Source organism: Argiope bruennichi, chromosome 3 (genome assembly GCF_947563725.1).
Source record: "Argiope bruennichi chromosome 3, qqArgBrue1.1, whole genome shotgun sequence".
NCBI lineage: Eukaryota > Metazoa > Arthropoda > Arachnida > Araneae > Araneidae > Argiope > Argiope bruennichi.
In genome coordinates this window covers 7051188-7069690 of record NC_079153.1, presented here as the reverse complement: position 1 = coordinate 7069690, position 18503 = coordinate 7051188, and the positions used below count along the sequence as shown (strand labels likewise).

At 29.2% G+C, this 18503-nt stretch overlaps 1 protein-coding gene across 2 annotated transcripts in view; it reads left to right on the top strand.

The window, feature by feature from the left end:
• Positions 1 to 18503, top strand: part of LOC129963242 (teneurin-m-like) — a 638728-nt gene that overhangs the window by 586807 nt on the left and 33418 nt on the right. For both annotated transcript variants that reach the window (XM_056077466.1, XM_056077465.1), the window contains exons 25-26: positions 7381 to 7538; positions 8098 to 9142. In XM_056077466.1, coding sequence (XP_055933441.1) covers positions 7381 to 7538; positions 8098 to 9142 — 1203 coding nt within the window. The remainder of the gene's footprint in view (positions 1 to 7380; positions 7539 to 8097; positions 9143 to 18503) is intronic.

Genomic DNA, 18503 nt, shown 5'->3' with positions numbered 1-18503 from the left:
GAAAAAAATTACTCTTCTTACTCGTTCTGATCACTGAGTAAGATTTAAAATAATATCGTACGCGAACATGGCATTTTAGGTAAAATGAATTCATGCTAATTAACTGAGATAAAATGTTTAATTTAAGTTCAATTTACACCTCTTTCCTTGAAATTTAACCATTGCAAGAATATCCAAAATTAAAGGACGTTTATTTTAAAATAGTGTTATTTTTCTGTCTACTAGTTCCGATTAATAGAAAAGTACTCATCCGCATTTTTTATGAATCTGTGTTTTTTCAATAAAGTCGAATTTTTGCGCGGTGCATTTTTTGTGCTTAATACATACTTAAGTAGAATTCCGAAGACACATATCAAATGAAAGAAATTAATGTTTTTCAAATTGTTATTGTACAAAGAGTTTGGATAGTTGAATATTTAAATTAAATTACACACCGAGTTTCCGGTTCGCGACTATCCGGCTCCAGTACTATCTGGCCTACTTTTCTTTAATTGTAAAGTATTAAAACATTGCCAAGGCATTGGAAGCGGGCGTCGGTTACGATTCCCCTATGTGGCGTGCAAAATGCAAGTTGTGACAGAAAAAGAGCAGCATTGCTTGTTGTTCATTGTTTCGTCAGTGTGCAACGGACTTCAATAGCTGCCACTATTTCTGATTATAACTGCACAGTACGTACAATATTCTTAAATTGTTCCTGGGGTATTCTTAATGTTTTTTAAGTGTTCCACAGTAAAAATTATAGAATTTATCTTAAAATTGGAGCAGTTTGTATCCTTTAACTTAATTTTTTTACTAATAAATTCTTTAAACGTTCTGGCAGCTGCTTCTATGATTCACCGGGCCTCGGCCGCGATCGCATTTTACGCGGTACTCAGTAACAAGTGAGGAAATATGTATTATAACGATGAATTTTGGTATAAAAAGTTTGTCCTTTAGTATTGGTGAGCAAAGAAATGAGTTCATAGAAATCCGGTCTGCCTTTAGGCCATATTAGGCCGGGTATTCGGGATGTACTATATATTAACGTACGGCAAACTTTAAAAAAATTTTCATGTCTTAATTAAGCTATTTTAATGACTGAAAGCTTCATGTATGGACCATTTTAATACCTATTTTACCATTTAAGTATTTTTTTCTCACGGGTTAATGACTTTTTATTATAATGCGAAAAATCCGATGCTACTTTCTAAAGATGAGTACTTACTGTACTCATATCTGATCAGATATTCATGAAAACCCGTAGTGGTCTATTTTGAATGGTCACCCCCCCCCCCAATTTAAAATTGTTTCCCTGTAAATACGAGATATGACTCTCTTTTGACAACTTTGTATTTAAAGCTTTCATCATTTACTGAAATTTTATTGTTGCCTCATATCATTTCAACATAATACACAACAGTATTCAAGAGAATGTAGTTGGTTTTCTTCTCTTTCTTATTTCCTAATTTGTGAGTTGATTCAAGGCACGTCTCCGTCGAAATCGAAATCTAAAATCCTTTAATATTCAAGAAATATTTAAAAATTTAGTTTTCTTATTACTTTCATTTCAACATTTTCAAGTGTTTACTTGTATAATATGTATTATTTATACATCTTTATACATGACTTGAATATAAATAAAAAAATTAATTTGTTTAATTTGTTAAAAAGTAAGAACCAGCTTTGAGGATCAGCTTCACCTTTCTCTTGATGGTAAAATTAAATTTTATTCAAAACATGAGATTTTACCTTTTGTTATCATAAAATTAATTCTTTCACGTAAGAAATTAAGCAAGTAGAATTTTGGGAAATCAATGAATTCTTAAGCATACCTATTATTGATTTCATGCTTAATTGTAATAATATTATGCTAATTTTTCTCTTTTAATTAAACCCTATTTTGTAAAGAAATCATTTGATATGTGATCATGAAGCCTAAGGCAATATCAAAATCAATAATTCACAAACTAATGAAGATAGAAAGACGCAAGTTACATAAAAAAGGAATTGAAATGAAGCCAAATTATTATTTTTTCCGAATTAATTATTTAATTTGGAAATTTAGTTCACTCTATAGATTTGCATCTTATGATGATGATGATCTTTATTTGAGTTTAGATGTACCTTCTGATCTAGAATCAGAATCAGCACTCTATAAAATTACTTCAACTGATGAGCTAGGCTTGTTAATTAAAAGACTCAGTTAAGTGAAAGCATACTATAATAAAAACTATTTAACTCCATATTTAAAGTGTCACATCATTTCGTGAAGAAATAAAATACAAATTAAATTATCTGTACTCATCTAACAGTTTGAACTATAGTTCTGCAGTGGTTTATACATGTTTAGATAATTGCAGTATGAATACAATATAAATCTGTTCGGCTTGATTATTAAAGATGTTTGCTTAGAAAAGCTGTGTAGAATCATTAATAAAAGTATCTATGGAGGGCAGAACTCAAGATGATATATTTGAAACTTGACTCAAACAGTATGGTTGCTACACAGGTTCCGATAATGGAAACAATAGTGGTTTTTAAACTTTCACAGTGCCGTTCTCCAATCAAGAACTCATTTGTCGTGGGAGGAATCAAACGTTTTAATAGTACTAAGTAATATTTCTGATTATTCATTTACCCTGATATTATAAGAAAACGTGTTTAATGTTAGAGAAAATGAAGTGAATTTGTAAGGAATTAGAAATTTACAATACTTTATCTTAAACATTTATAGGTTCTTATTCGTACCAGTATTCCAGTTCAACGAATCTCTGCAAAACATTACAAAAATTGCAAAAGCAAGAGGAGATAAAAGTTTTAAACGTCGTATCGCCAAACAAATAAATTCAGATTCTGACAAAAGAAAATTAAAAAAAGAATTAAATACAAGTTTGTTCCATACTTTCCGTGCAAATGGCACCTTTTATCATTATTCATTACAGTTTCATTCCTTTTTAAAACGGTTCCCGACTTCATCAGAATCATCATGTTCCAGAATCTCTCACATTCCATTTCCAGTTCTTCTGAACCAATCCAACTCAAATCCCTTCTCGGTCGGTAGCTTTAATCGCGCGGCAGATACTTTTATGAACATCATCCACCAAGTTTTAATTTCTTCCTTCCCCGTGATGGAAGAGTTGCCATTAATCTGCATAAACAGGACGATTTGGTGTCTGGCGAAAACTTTCTGAAGAACTTCCTATCGTCACTCTTCTGCTCTTGCCTTACCATTATATCTAACATAAATATACAACTCTCTGTTATTATAAACTTCTCTAAATTAATTAAACCTTTTCCCTCGGATCGCCGACCAATGATTAATTTTGCCGGAGGGGCCGAAGACCTGTTTCCCGTTGTGGAATCCTTGCGGGACGGGGAGGAATGGAAAAATAGGCTCTGCTAAGTTGACGCAAATGACTCCATTCCTGGCTCGCTGTGCGAATATTTTGATTGTAATTAAGATTTAGGAGAAACCCGTGGCGTTAAAATCAGGAGAAGACGACACATACAGCCGCGCGACGTCCGCCATTTTGGGTTTATGACCATACTTGGAAGCATAAATAATACTTGGCGCATATACAATACAAGCTAGCAATATTTCAAGAGGTTTCTTTTTTCTCAGTGCTGGAACGGTCGATGGCAGAGGCGATAAGAAGGGTTCGTGTTTACTAAAGAATAATTTATGATATAACTAGGATAACATGTTACGATACTTGCTACGATAAATGAACTCAAATATTTTTATATGTATAAAAGGGAAAGTCTCTTTTAATCAATGAATATTTAAAGTAACAAATTATTTAATAATATTTTACATACTGATATAAAAATACTTACTAAAATAGGAAATTTTCATCTAAAATTTTTATCAGGTTTAATCAGATATTTTTCTTTCCTGATATTTTTGATAAAGTTTCTGATAAAGAATACAATTTATATATTTATTCAACTTTAGTTTTGGAATAACAGAAAAGATACCTATAATAATATTAATATGTTGAATTCTGAAATTATAAATCTGTTTCTTCTTAATTTTCAGTTGCAGTTATTTTAAATTTGTTCTATAAATCATATTGAAATGCTTATATACTGCCATGTTTAAGAATTTCGAAAATTACTTTAAGAATAATGATTTGAATTTACTATTTCACTTTATTGCTTTACATTTTTATTCACTATTATTCCCCTACGGTTATCAATTAGTATGTCAAAATCAATACCCATTAAAATAATTTAATTAAATTTTATGTGTAACTGGGTCTTAATGGTATTCTCAGCAAACTATATCAGAAATTAAAATTTTGAAATACATTTAATCCATACTATATTAGAAGCCTTACCTCGTTCTTTTAATTGAGCTATGCAATTTTTCGCAGTTATTGTCTATACAATAAATATATCATAAAAAAAATGGCAGTGTTTAAAAATGGGCATACTTCAAAAGCTTTTTCATTATTCCTTGATTTTTAAAGTTAATCACATTTCTAAGCGCAACAAAATTTCGAACTTTTATTAAAGATGTACCTTTTTGTAAAAACTATTACAAGTTGAAAAATAAACGAAATCTTCTCATTTTGATCATTGACAATGAGAAAGCAAAACCAGAATGAAACATTATTAGCGACGATGCCAACGATTTGAGTTCAATTTCAATAATAAAATATATTTTTATTTATATTGCTGTAATATGTTTTTGAAACAATAATAAAAATAAAAAGTTATACGGCAAATAAATTGGTATCACTGAAAATATAACTTTTTTTTTAAATTTTAAAATAGAATAAAAAATGTGATGTGATATTTTCGGATGTAATAGTAGAAAATCTTTATATTTTATTTAATTTTCAATTAATCAAAATTATAATTGAAATTTCAAAAACTCTCTTGGTTACACATTCCTACCCTCCAAAATGTGTTTGTGTAAAGTTTGGTAACTTAGATCAAATGATTGAACATAAGCTGCCCACACAGATGTAGGGGACACACATAAGCAGAGACGTACACATATTTATCTTTAATATTAACAGCGATTAAAATATTTGTTTGCAATACATTATTAAGAAGTAAATTAGGAAGCAAATAGCAAGTATCAACAATTTGATAAATTTGTAAAAAAAAATTTTTTTTGCTTTCAAAAAATTGGAATGTATACTTTTCTCTAACGTTTTTAAGGTAAGATTTTTTACCAGAAATTTATTTATTTATTTATTTTGTAAAGTATCTGTTTGAAATTATTGTTGTTAAATGATGAAATACCGATTAAAAATGGATCAACAAACTTTTGTAAAACAAAATAAAACTACTGGAAAGAACTTTCAGAAACTGGAGGCATTATTTTTTCAACTCGAGTAAACAATAATAATTTAAACAAGATTTATTTCAAATTGTGAATTTTAAGCCGAGCAAAGAGGCCAAAATGGCGTTGATGAAACTTGATTGCTTGGATATCACTTATTCTTAAAATAAAGAGCCGCCAGTACCAAACTCGATGTTTCCAACAAGCAGCGCAAAAATTTTCTCGCAGTGTGGAATCAATCTAGGAGATTGATGTACAGAAGTAAAAGAGCTTAATGCCCTAAGGCTTCAAGCTCAATTTAGTACATTCCAAATGTTGTTAGTCTTCACTACTTCGTATACACTCGCTGCAGTTCTCTAAGGGATTAAATCTGCAACAGTGGTGCTCTGTATATGTTAAGATATTCGCATGTCAGGTTGCTCTTACCATTTAACGTGCTCGACAACAAATGCTTCCTCTGTTCTTTAGTCTGCCTCGCTTTTCTGGGATGTTATGGAAAGTGACTGAAACGGAGCACTTTGAACTGGCGCATTTGTGTAAAATATTGTGACAGCAGCCCATTTTCAGTAGTTATATTATCGCATGTTGACGAATTCTGGAAACTTAAATTCTAATTTTAAAGCAAAACTACATTTTCTTTAATATATGCTGGAAACTTTCTGTTTAACATAAATTAAAGCGGAAAGTCAAATAAAGCACACAAATTTATCATAAACAGAACTCTATTTTACTACAAATTAAATAATTCCATTCTATTTCTTGAATCCACATCTGAGTCCTAATAATAACTAATTACTAAATGTTATTTAATAATAATTATAGAACGCATGTATAGTCCAAATCTAGACATTAAAAATATGATTTCATAATAAACTTATTTCATGCAAGTAAGGCTTGGAGAAAAAAAGCATAAGAAACTTAAAAAGAAGAAATATAGTATAAAACATATTGGGAGCCCTAAATTTCTCTAGCCCTATCAATCTGAAAATAGTAAAATATGAACAATTGTATTGAATAATGAAATTCGCAGTTGCTTGACAAACATATCTGCACATCTCACAGAAATTCTAAATAACTAATCAATACTTTATTTGCACCATGATGTTATATGCTTTCTTCAACTTCATAATAAAGACTTAAGACATCAGCTATTGATCCATTTAAGTAATGTTATGCATTGTTTCAATTCATTTTAATCTTTACTAATAAAAAAGAAGAGTGTGTTTATACTTTGGCGCTTTACAGGCGAGACCGGTTGGCCTATAACTACCAAATTTGATAGATATAATGCAATGGAAACCAGATATCAGTCAAAACCCGAATTAATTAGGTAAAACGCGTTTTAACTAACAGCGTAAGGCAGAACCCGAATTAACTAGGAAAAACGCTTTCTAATTGACAGCGCTAGGGAGAACCCGTTTTGTCCGTGTTTTGACTGATTTGTTAGACAATAGTTTTTGTATTTATCGGAAATTATTGTATTAAACTATACTTAGTATAACAGTTTAAAGAAAGAACCTACCATTGAAGAAAAATACTTTATTTGGATATTGTTTAACACAGCACCATTATTACAAATTCTTTCTTTGAACAAAGTAAATAAATGTGAAACTTAGAATTGCAAAGAGAATCATCTTTCAGACAGAAATATCTCTTTGAAGAACAATCTGTTTTACAAGAACAGAGAACGAACTCTTGACCAGTTCCTACAACTCCTTTTCTTGCTGCTGTTGTCAGAAAAGGAGTTACAGCGTATTTTCCCTTGTTTTCGGGTTCTACCTACTTCTGTTACTTAAAACGCGTTTCACCTAGTTAATTCGCATTTTGACTGATTTCGGATTTTCACTGCAACAGATACGTACTTTAAAGGATGGGAATATGTATCTCAGTGCGTGTTTTTGAAAATCTTAATTAAATAAATAAAAAAAAATTAAGCTGTATTTTGGCCATTTCTCACGATAACTTACGAAAATATTATCGTGCAAAACAGAATTTTACAACTTTTCAAAATTTTAAAAATTGCCTTTTAAAGCTTCATTTATTATACGAATTAATGTTTTTATCGAAAATTGCTATTTTACCCGAGCATCACTTCTTTTGAACAGGAATGGCTGTAGCAGTGGATAATACATTGTTTTTTGCTGATGGCTCTAACATTCGGATGGTCGACAGTCGGGGAATCATTCACACTTTGATCGGAGACCATCACCACAAACGCCAATGGAGGCCGATTCCGTGCTCGGGAACATTAAGAGTGGAAGAAGTAAGAAGCATATATGCTGGAAATATTATTTGAATATTATTTGAAATGTTACTAATAAATGTTATATAATATAAATAAATTATACTTTTTTTAGATTTTTATTAATAAAGATATTATTTTAATAATTTCAGTATATTTATTCCAAGATTGAAAGAAAACATTGTATATTCTAAAATATTTTGTGAGGCTTCATTTTAATTTATGCATTTTGAGATTAATACAATTTTAAACTGGAATAAAAATCTAAATTTACATTTTAAAATATTATAATATTTTTGAAATATGTCTTTCTGGAATATAAAATAAAAAACAGTTTTGAGCTTTCATCTCAATTAAAATAAATGCAGTAATTAACATAAATATTAGGTAAATTTTAAATGCATGATTCATTGTTTTATGTAGGTATAAAGCATTATTCAAAATTCCATTCATCTTCAGAAAAATCTACAATTATTCGCTTAATTCATCTAGAGAATAAGACAAATTATATTCCTTAGAATTTCTTTGACGATTGTTATTTAGTAACGTTAGTTTTATTCATCAAGATTTATTTTTGCAGGCAAAATTACGATGGCCAACGGATCTTGCAATTAATCCTTTGGATAACTCTCTCTACTTTATTGATGATCACATGGTATTGAAATTGACACAAGATCACAGAGTAATGGTTATGGCAGGACATCCTGTATACTGCCGTCCACAACCAAGTCTTCTAAGAACACGGATAGCAGGTGGTAACCTATTATGGTCATTGATTGGTTTCACATTTAGTCCCACTGGCACTATGTATTTGGCTGAAGTCGATGCAAAAAACGTGCATCGAGTCCGGATGCTAACTTCTGACGGAGAACTACTGCACTTTGCTGGGCGAGAAGGCCTTTGTGATTGTGAATGGCAGAATTGCACTTGTTCATCTAAAGATGAAGGACAACTTGCAGTGGACACTAGACTATTATCTGTAACATCATTAACGGTAACGGGAGACGGGGTTGTCCATATTGCGGATCAAGGGAATTTGAAAATATTATCGGCTGTACCATACATACCTGCAGCAGACAGCAATCAAGAATACCAAATATCTTTTCCGGAGCATCATGAAATATATGTCTTCAATAAATATGGACAGCACATAACAACAAAGAACGTGCTCACTGGGATGACGATGTACAATTTTCATTATAACGTCAACACCAGTTTTGGAAAACTGAGTGCTGTAACAGATGCCTCCGGAAACAAAATGGCATTCCTTCGAGATCAAGGTAACAGTCTGCACACCATCGAAACAGCCAGAGGTCAAAAATGTCGTGTGCAAATGGGAAAGCAGGGAACACTGGAAGTATTCGTGGATCCTGATAATATGGAAACGGTCTTTGATTATGATAGCAATGGATTGCTGATTAGCAGATCAGATGCTGCTGGTAGGTCATTTTTCTACCTCTATGACGAAAATGGAAGATTGACTCAAGTCATCAAACCCAGCGGTCAAGAGATTTTCCTTACGTTCGATCTGGGACCTGATGGAGCTTCGGTAGTTTCGACTGATCAAAACAAAGGAGAGCATTCAGTAGTTACCGTCAAAGGAAATACTGTAGTTAGCCAGCAAGGTAAGTTGGAAATCTTAAAATTCATATAAATTTTATATTATTGTTATCAATATAAATAGGCTATAATATTATTACTTCGAAAGCTCTCATAATTAAAACTTTTCAAAATAATAGTAGAACATCAATAAACTCTATTCATTGTTATTAACACAATTTTAGTAGTAATTTTGAGTTACCTCAATTAAAATGCGTTCCATGGATTTTTATTAACTTTACCTCTCACTAACGCCTCGTCTCACTTCTTCAACTCTTTTCAAACTTTCATTTGATTTTGTTCTTTGTTTGTTTTAAATACCCTCATTACTTTCTTATCTTATTAGATGGAAGCTCTTCATCCTATTTTCTTTTGCTTTACTAAAAATAAAAAAAAAAACATGGTGGCTATTCACCTATGATTTATATGTATTCACAGGATATTTTATAGGATGTAATAAGATTTAACGTAAAATTTCGCGGAAAATAGTAATTATACAAAAAAACACCTTGACATTTTTTTTCTTTCATCTGAATGGAATGGAATGTTTTGCAAAAGTATAAATCCTTTATATGAAAAGAATACAATTTAAATTATGTTGCATCATTAAATACATCAAAAATTAAATAAAAATTATGTATCACTTCACATTGGAATCTGTAAAAAAGAGCTTTTTAAATTTTTATACACTGACCCACCAAACTGATAATTGATTATCTGTTTAAAATATATGCTAATAATCTGACCACCATGTTGCAACTGATTTTAGGTGTCTCTGAGCATCAAAATATAAGTTGATCTTCGTAAAATGTTGCTGGATTAAATAGCAACTATTCATAAAAACTTTAAAACTCTTACTCATATAACTAAATTATGAAATGATGGAAAAATTCATCATTTATAAAAGTAAAATAATAAACTTGATGGACAAAATAACTTCTTTTACTAGGTTTGCAGAATAGTAATTACAAGCACATTACAGAGTGTTTTAAATTCTTTCAATCCATTAATCTCTTTTGTCAGTTAAAAAAATATCTCATCTCCCCAAATGCGAGCAAATTCTGGAAAATATAATATGAAAGAGAAATTGTAATTAACACAAAATAAAATTAAAGCATACTTAATGTATTCATTTGATAAATATAAAGATTTAAAATAATATATGTTTAACTATATGTTTTAAAATTTTATTTTTTAGTATTTAAGGAATCGTGTTTTTCTATTGCACACTGATTACTTTCTTTTCAGAATTTTTTCCGTAATTAATTTTATAATATCATGCTCATAAGAGATGAAAATCGATGAATTTTTATTGTCCATTATTGCAATGTAATGTACACGAGACGAAATAATCATCGCAATGAGAAAAAAAATCTTTCGTTCAAAGAATACGAATTTACTTGTAGCACTAAAAAAAGCAAAGGATGAATTCTCCTCTGAAATTATTAAAAAAATATTCAAGTTGATTAATATTTGTACAGCATGAAATTGTAATTATGGAAGTCTTGCGGTGAAAGCCATATTAGAATGCAAAATTTTGCTAAAGCGGTTGAGTTCATTGAAAATTTGTTTACACCATTGTCAGTGATAACTGTCTGTCTAATAAAAAATTAGGCTCAACTTCTATGCTTTAATTTGTTACTCCCTTCCTTTTAGAAGCACTAGATATATTTATTATGTGTTACATTATGGGCAATACAGAATAATAGAATTATTTCTTTGACTAAAAACTGTAATAAATGCTTTGGAAATAAAGTTTCGAGTCTTCTGGATGACTAATCTATCAGTTCTCCATTCACAATATAGACAAGTTTTTCTGAGTATAATCCTAAATGCAATTTCATTTCTGATATAAAAAAAATAAGGAACAAAGCCTTTAAACAGTGGAAAGCCCTGAAACATTAAATAACAATAGCTTAACCAGCAGGAATATACTCCTTTCGACTTCCCTGTGAACTCTTTCCAAAATTTAGAAAGTTTACAGCTTAACATCTTAGCGAAGTCTAAAAAAAATAATTCTGATATATTCGTATCCGTATATTAAGTACGGAAAATTATATATTCGTAACACTTTTTGTGTTTGTGTTTCTGTAGAATTACACACAAAAGTGGATACGAATATACAATTTTATTATGAAGAAAGGAACTAAATTTTATTTTTCCAATTTATTGCATTACTTAGTAACAGCGCTCACTTTCACTAGAAAATACATATCTTCAAAAAGTCAACAATTTACGAATTTTGTCCATAATTGCATACGTATCTGAATTCTGGCAATAAAACCAGGAGTAAAATTTCATTAATTAATGTCTTAGCTTTAACCATTTATATGGTTCACTTGTAGACATATGGATAATTTTCATTTCTCATTAACATATTCTATCTAAAATTTGATAAAACCAATTATTTTAATGTAAATATATTATGGCAAATTTCAATCAGTTAGCCTTGTACATGTTTGATTTATCGTGTTCAAAAATCGGGAGCCAGAAAATAATAATTCCCTTTTTTTTCTATTTAGAAATAGTAAAAACCAAAGAGTTTTTAAAAATCTCGAATCGAATCTTTTGACGATAACAATATTATGTCCTTCAAAATTTCATATTCGACCAAGCGTAAAAATGTTGCTTTCTTGTTCCTCGGCTGTTTCAATTTTAAAAGTATATTTCGAAATATCATCTATCCACCGTCGGAAAGCTAACTCAAGCTTTCTCAAGCTCATATTTACAAGTCATATTTTTTCGTTAAAAAATATTATGCAATATAGTTCTCTCCTAATAATACGCTTATTTAGCTTCCCATAAGCAGGGAGCAGTAAATTAGTCTTACCTGCAGACGACACATGTCTAATGGAAGGAATTAATTCTCTGTATCTTTCAACGGTGTGAATGAAGTATAAATAAGCTTTCTGGAACAGTGACAATAATTCTATTAATTCCTTCTAATCCTGCAGATCTATATTAAGCTTCACATCAAGCTATAAATATACGACGAATATTATCTCTTAGTTCCAGAAGCAAGTTATGAAAGACGCAAACTTCTCGAAACACTTTTCAGTATCACTGAGCTTTTTTTATGTACGGCACAGGATATTACGCTCCCCGTGTTCATTAATCTCGATTGGATTAATAAAAAAAGTGCTTTGTCATTATTAAAAACCAAAGAACAAGAGACTTCAAGAGGTTCTTGTTGAAGAGTTTATTTACTATAAAAGTCCCTAACACAGGATTCTGATTATGAGCTTATTTAAAACGATTATGTAAAGACAGGGCCAAAAAATAAAGTGCCAATTCATGTAGAAAACGTGTTATGCTTCGATACAGATTATGTCTTTTTTAATTTCGGGAACAAAGACGATTAAGAGAGTTAATCGATATATTTTCAATCGCTTTTTTCATTCGTTCATTTTGCTGCTCTTTTAATCTAAACGGAGTTTTTTTTGTTTGTGTAGTGTTAAATTGCTTCATATAAAATTTTATATATTTATTTTTTGATTGTTTAAACTATAATAAAAAATTCATTTGCTCTAAATTTCTTTTGTCTATTCTGTCTGTATACTTACGTTTATTTTTAAATATATTGTTATTTCTTTAAATTTAATTAGAGAGGGATTATTAATAATTAAATATAGCTTAAACTTTAGTATAATAATTCTTAATAGCAGGATTTCCAGATTTTATGTACCCCTGCACTGAAAATAAAAGGCAAAAATAGGGTCATATGAATGCTAAATCTATATAAGGGGAGGTTTGGAGGATATGACTGTGGCCAAGTATTCTTAATAATTCCAAACTACACGCCTCCTCTCACCCGAATAAAAGAAACATTATTAGCATCAATACAGAATATATATCTAACAGACTAAATCAGAAAATGAACAACAAATAAATTAGTCTTGTAAGCTATCGTATAAAAAATGCTATAAAATGTCCTGTTGTTTTTCAATTCTTTGCAGTTTCAACTTCGAAAAACAACATGATTTTTAATACTAATATGTATATCATTATCTCAAAACAATTTAATTTTGAATAGTTTTCGATAAACGCCTTTAAATGAACTGAAAATAAAGCAAGTAGGTATTTCAGCGGTGCTTCGTATAACCGTGAATTGTCTCAAATTTTTTATAGCATTGTCTTTATAATCATACAACTAATAGGTAATCAACTCACTCTAAGTACTTAGCAATTACATTATAGTTTTGGACTTTTTTTTCCAATTATTAAAGAAAAAATAATTTCACCGACAGTTTGCATTTAATCAGATCTTCGCACCGTTACAACGTCTTTTTAAGAACATACCCGACAAGTAATCAAGAATGACTCTGCTTATCAAAGGGGTGAAATGTTTTGAATTTTCGACCAGTTCTTCAAGGCGTAGTAAAAAAAAATCTGACGATACGGATAGTTTTAATAAAATAATCTTTGTAAACTTAATCGTGCAATACATTGGGGTAGCGAAATTTCTGTTATTTTTTTAATGTTTCTTTACAGAAATTACCTAGCAGCCAGTTTTATTGCTAGTTTTTCTCTAGATATCCAAATTTTTCTTCTGTGTAGTTTTGAAATAGCATTTCTCGGAAATATGAAGGTTATTGACATTTATGTCTGAACAAATATTGTATTATTTTTCAGGTATAGTTCATAAATTACTTTTACAGAAAAACAATCGTTTTTCTTATTATTTTTAACTAGTTTATAAAATATCAGTTTATAAAATACAAGTAATTTATACAAGTACAACTTCAGTAGTTAAAACAATTTGTTACAAACAACAACATCTTGACTAATTTATTTCAGGTAATTGAAAAAAATATTTATGCTCCACTTTATTATCAAAACGAACCATTAAAATAGTAATAGCTACAGACAATGTGCTCTTTAAATTCTTAATTCGATAGCTGATGTTCAAAATTTCATCTTCCTTCAAAATAGCCACTTGTTCAAAAATAATTTTCATAGAATTTTGTTCTAAAAGTTGACTTTTCAAAAATGAGGGAAACTAAATTTCTTTTAGAAACTCAACAAATTCAGTTTTTTTTTCTTACTGATTACTAAAAAAAGTATGTTAGACAAAGTCTTTTTTTTTTTTTTTTGTTCCAGAGAGAACCATTTTAACCTTAACTTTTGAATTAGCATACTTCACCTTTATTTTTTGCATTCCTCACCTCCTAAGCGAAAAATGAAAAGTGCTGCGCTGCATCCCTCTGGATGCTAAGTTAAATTCCCTCAGAGTTGGAGAGGGATTAAACAGTAATTTTCTCCTTCTTAAACTTAGTGGAGCTGAATTTTTCTTTTGAATACAAAAAGAGGAGTTAAAAAAAACTTAGTTTTCATGATTTTAAATAAAAATTCTGAGAACCTTTAGATTTTTGAATACTTTTTATGGCATACAACTTTTTTCTTCTGATGTTGAGCACGCCATTGTTTTTATGGAAGCTAATTGTAAGGCGGCAGTAATTAAAAAGAAATAGAAGGACTCCCGAAGACAACATTTGGTGCGAACTCTGGATAATGGATTTCGGATATAGTCAACTCTTTTAATTTTTTTTTTCACTTTTTCCTTTTTTCGTAGTGGCAACAGCAGGCGCATTGAATGTCAAGGTGATATTGATTGCAAAACAATGGAGCTTCAAACAATGCAAGAAAAATTCCGTTGTAGAATATTCCTAAATCGAACATTTTGCAAAGAAAGGCAAGAGCTGTTATCGTGTGCTTTATTAACTAGTATAAGCCACCACTTTTTGTTGTTTATGCTGTATAACTTGATTGCGAGAAGACAAAATTACCAAGATAGATAACTTGGGCACCTAATTAATTTGCAATTAGAAGGGTGGCAATTTTAAAAATGAGTATAAAGCTTATCCAAAAATGCCATTTTGAAATATATCATTAGAATATTTAGAAAATATCGTATTCAATTTTGTGATATATGGATTGAATTTGCAATGGCCTTATACACATATAATATTAAAAACATTTATTTAAGAATGAAATGAAATAAAATTGAATTAGAATGTGAATTCATTTTTAAATACTTGTGAACTAATCATGGGTATAGAAACAGACACTTCCTAATTAAAATTTATACAAAAGAATGCATTACTTTTTAATAGTGTATATTGTATCTTAGAATATAATGGAATTTGGAAATATAGCTAACACAATACTTCACATTACAGTAGTGACAGTATAGTTAAACGTTATTTATGTTTAGGTATATAATGCAGTTTATAGTCTTTTACATTTCACTAGAACCACACAGAAACCTATAATGCGCTTTTCTGAAAAAAACTCATTGTACAATTGTTTAAAAAATATCATACTCAAATGAGATTTTATTTTAACTCTAAAATGTAGTGTAGAGGTAATACATGATCACATGTTGATTGAAATGAGCATTTCAATTAAGAGAAAGATTTCCTAATGGCTCAATATGCTTAACAGTTTTGTATGGTATTGTGCGACATTCAGAATATCGAACAACATTGTGGAGACATGGGAGAATATCTTGTGCTCACAGATTAAGTTCTTTTTTCCGTTTTCAAGTCATTCTAAGAGGAAATTTCTATCTCCTCCTTGTCTCATCACGGAGTGGCTTACAGAGAGGTGCATTTATATTGTCATTGAGAATAATTATAATACATTGAGGTATTGAATAAAATTATATGTAGTATAATTCAACTTCCCACATTTCTTCTGCAGTAAATAAAATTTTATTGCTACAGTATCTGAGTTGTCCATTAAAAAAAGTCGTTGACTGGGAGTATCATTTTAATACTTATTTCATCAAATATCATGGTCTGAGTTAATTTAAATGTGTTAAAATATCTTTTCAAATGCCGAAGGGATTCTAAATGTTGGCAGTTACCTTTTAAATACTTCGGATGGCATCAATAAAATTGTAAACTGTTAGAAAAAAAAGGAAAAATAATTTGATTTGTGTCATAAAATTGTTATTAAAATTAAATAAAGAATATTTCTCTGCATATATATATATATATATATATATATATATATATATATATATATATATATATATATATATATATATATATATATATATATATATATATTTGTATTCAATTTCCTTCTTCCCATTTTAAATCTTGAAGTATTTTCATTTAATGCATATGATATGAGAAAATTGAAATTCAATTATTTTTATATTAATAATTTATATTTACTGTCATAGAAAAAATAGTGAAAAGTCATTATGTTAATTGTTCTAATATGAATATAGTTATAAATGCTCACATATTTAAAGCGATTACTTTTTAAAGATATTATTAGATTTTATAGTATTTTTTTCTTAATTTAATATCAAAATTTCGGTGAAGTAGCTGGAATACTTTCCGAATTGAATATTTTAATTAAAGATTCTCGTGATTTATTCTATCATTTCAGAAATACGAAAGATCGCCTGCTTCGAAACTATGAAGGGGGCAGCTGTAAGGGAAAGATCCATCTTTGAATAAGGAAGCAGCTTCGAGAGCAATAATAAAGATTAAACATAGATGCTAAAAATGAATCGGAGGATCTTTTTTTTATCAAAATGAAAATTTATACTCGTTATTTGGGTTCCTGAAATTAAAGGGTCTGCGCTCATAGCTGCGAATAAATTAATAATGCTCCGAAAGGAAAAAAAAAATCCCTCTATCTTAATCTGTTCTAAGTAGATGGTGGGGGTGGGATGGCAAATAGCAAAAATTACCCTGCAGAAGAAATAGTAAAAAAAAAAAAATCAAAATGTTAAAAAACATCGACAGCTACATTGCATTGTAACATTCGGTTCTTTTTATAATTGCGGTTTTGTTTCTTTTTCTCATGAAAGGGATAAAACTAATAACTATCTATGACAGTAGTGTTTTTTCGTTAATTACACTTCTGCGTCGTGATGAGAAAAAAATATCGAAAAACATATTTTCAATCTTGCACAATTTTTTTTCATTATTATTATTATTTTTATTCCTACCACAGCAACTAAAACTTCAATTTCGGAATTAAAAACTAGGAGAAAAAATGCTTTTAATCTTCATTTCATGTATTAGAGACTTGATCTCATAGTTTACGATCTACCAAAAAAACTTGCTTATATGTCCTCTGACAAACATTTTGAAGCCTTTTTTTTTTTTTTTTTTTTGTCAGTCTGGACGTTTTAATAAATTAACCAGAGATTACATATGGGTTGGTTCAAGTTGCCAACTAACATTTGAGGAATGCGTTTAATGAAAACTTTCCATTTCGAAATTAATTTTCATTAATTTTTAATGATTCTTCTAAGAAATAATTTTTTTCTCGTATATGCTAGGTAAGATGATTTCATTATTGCCAATGTAAAATCTGTTTAAAATACTTACGATTATTCATTCATTTTAAATGAACAAGAAAATTCCTTAATAATAAATATCAGCTGTTGCAGTGTATGGCAAAACACATTTTTCAATATTTTTATCTCGCTAAATTTGACATTTCCCTGTCATGGATTTTTAAACATAAAAATAAAAGTTAAAAATTATTAGTAAATTGTAAAATATATGTAAAATTAAAGGGGCGATTGTAAAATTCCGTATTAGTTATATTCATCATAATTTTCACTGAATCATTGTCTTTTGTATTGGAGTTATCGATATCTAACGTAATGAATTGTGTTAAAAATGGATATATCAACAGTAACTAATGTGCAGATTTTAAATATTTGAGACACACATTGTAGCATTTGAGAGCTGATAAAATGCAATAATACAGTTTAAACATGAGTATTCAGTACAGTAAACATCAATAAGTTTCTATTTTCACATCATCAGAGAAATTATCTCCAATACTTTCTATTCATAATCCCATGAGTAATTTCTAACAAGAAGTACCCTCATAAAATATTTTGTAAACTGTCTATCATTTAACTTTGAAGATATTTTCATTTGGTAGCAGCATCCAAAATAAACTTAAATAAAAAAATTTTATTTACCACAATTTTGGCTTGGAAATAAATTCTTACATTTGCTTTCAAAAACAATATTTTTGACAATTATTTTTGGTGTTAAGTTATATTTTCATATTTCATTTCCAAGTAAAATACTAAATTGATCGAAAAATGCCTGCTTGATGGCACTTGAAAATAAGCTCTATGAATTAATAGTTTCCGCCTTAAAACGCCTTCAAATTATAAAATTTGAATTATTTCATTTTCTAGTTTACGCATAATTTGGGTGCCATGTACAATTAAATTTTGCTTCTTATAAGTTTTTTTTATTGTTCTTGCTTTTAATTTTTATTTTCTTACTTATTTTTTATTTTTGTTCTGAATAGATTTTTGACATTCTCTTTTTCCATATAAATGCTTCATTATTGGTACTTCTATATGCTGATGAATTTTTTTATTTAATATTT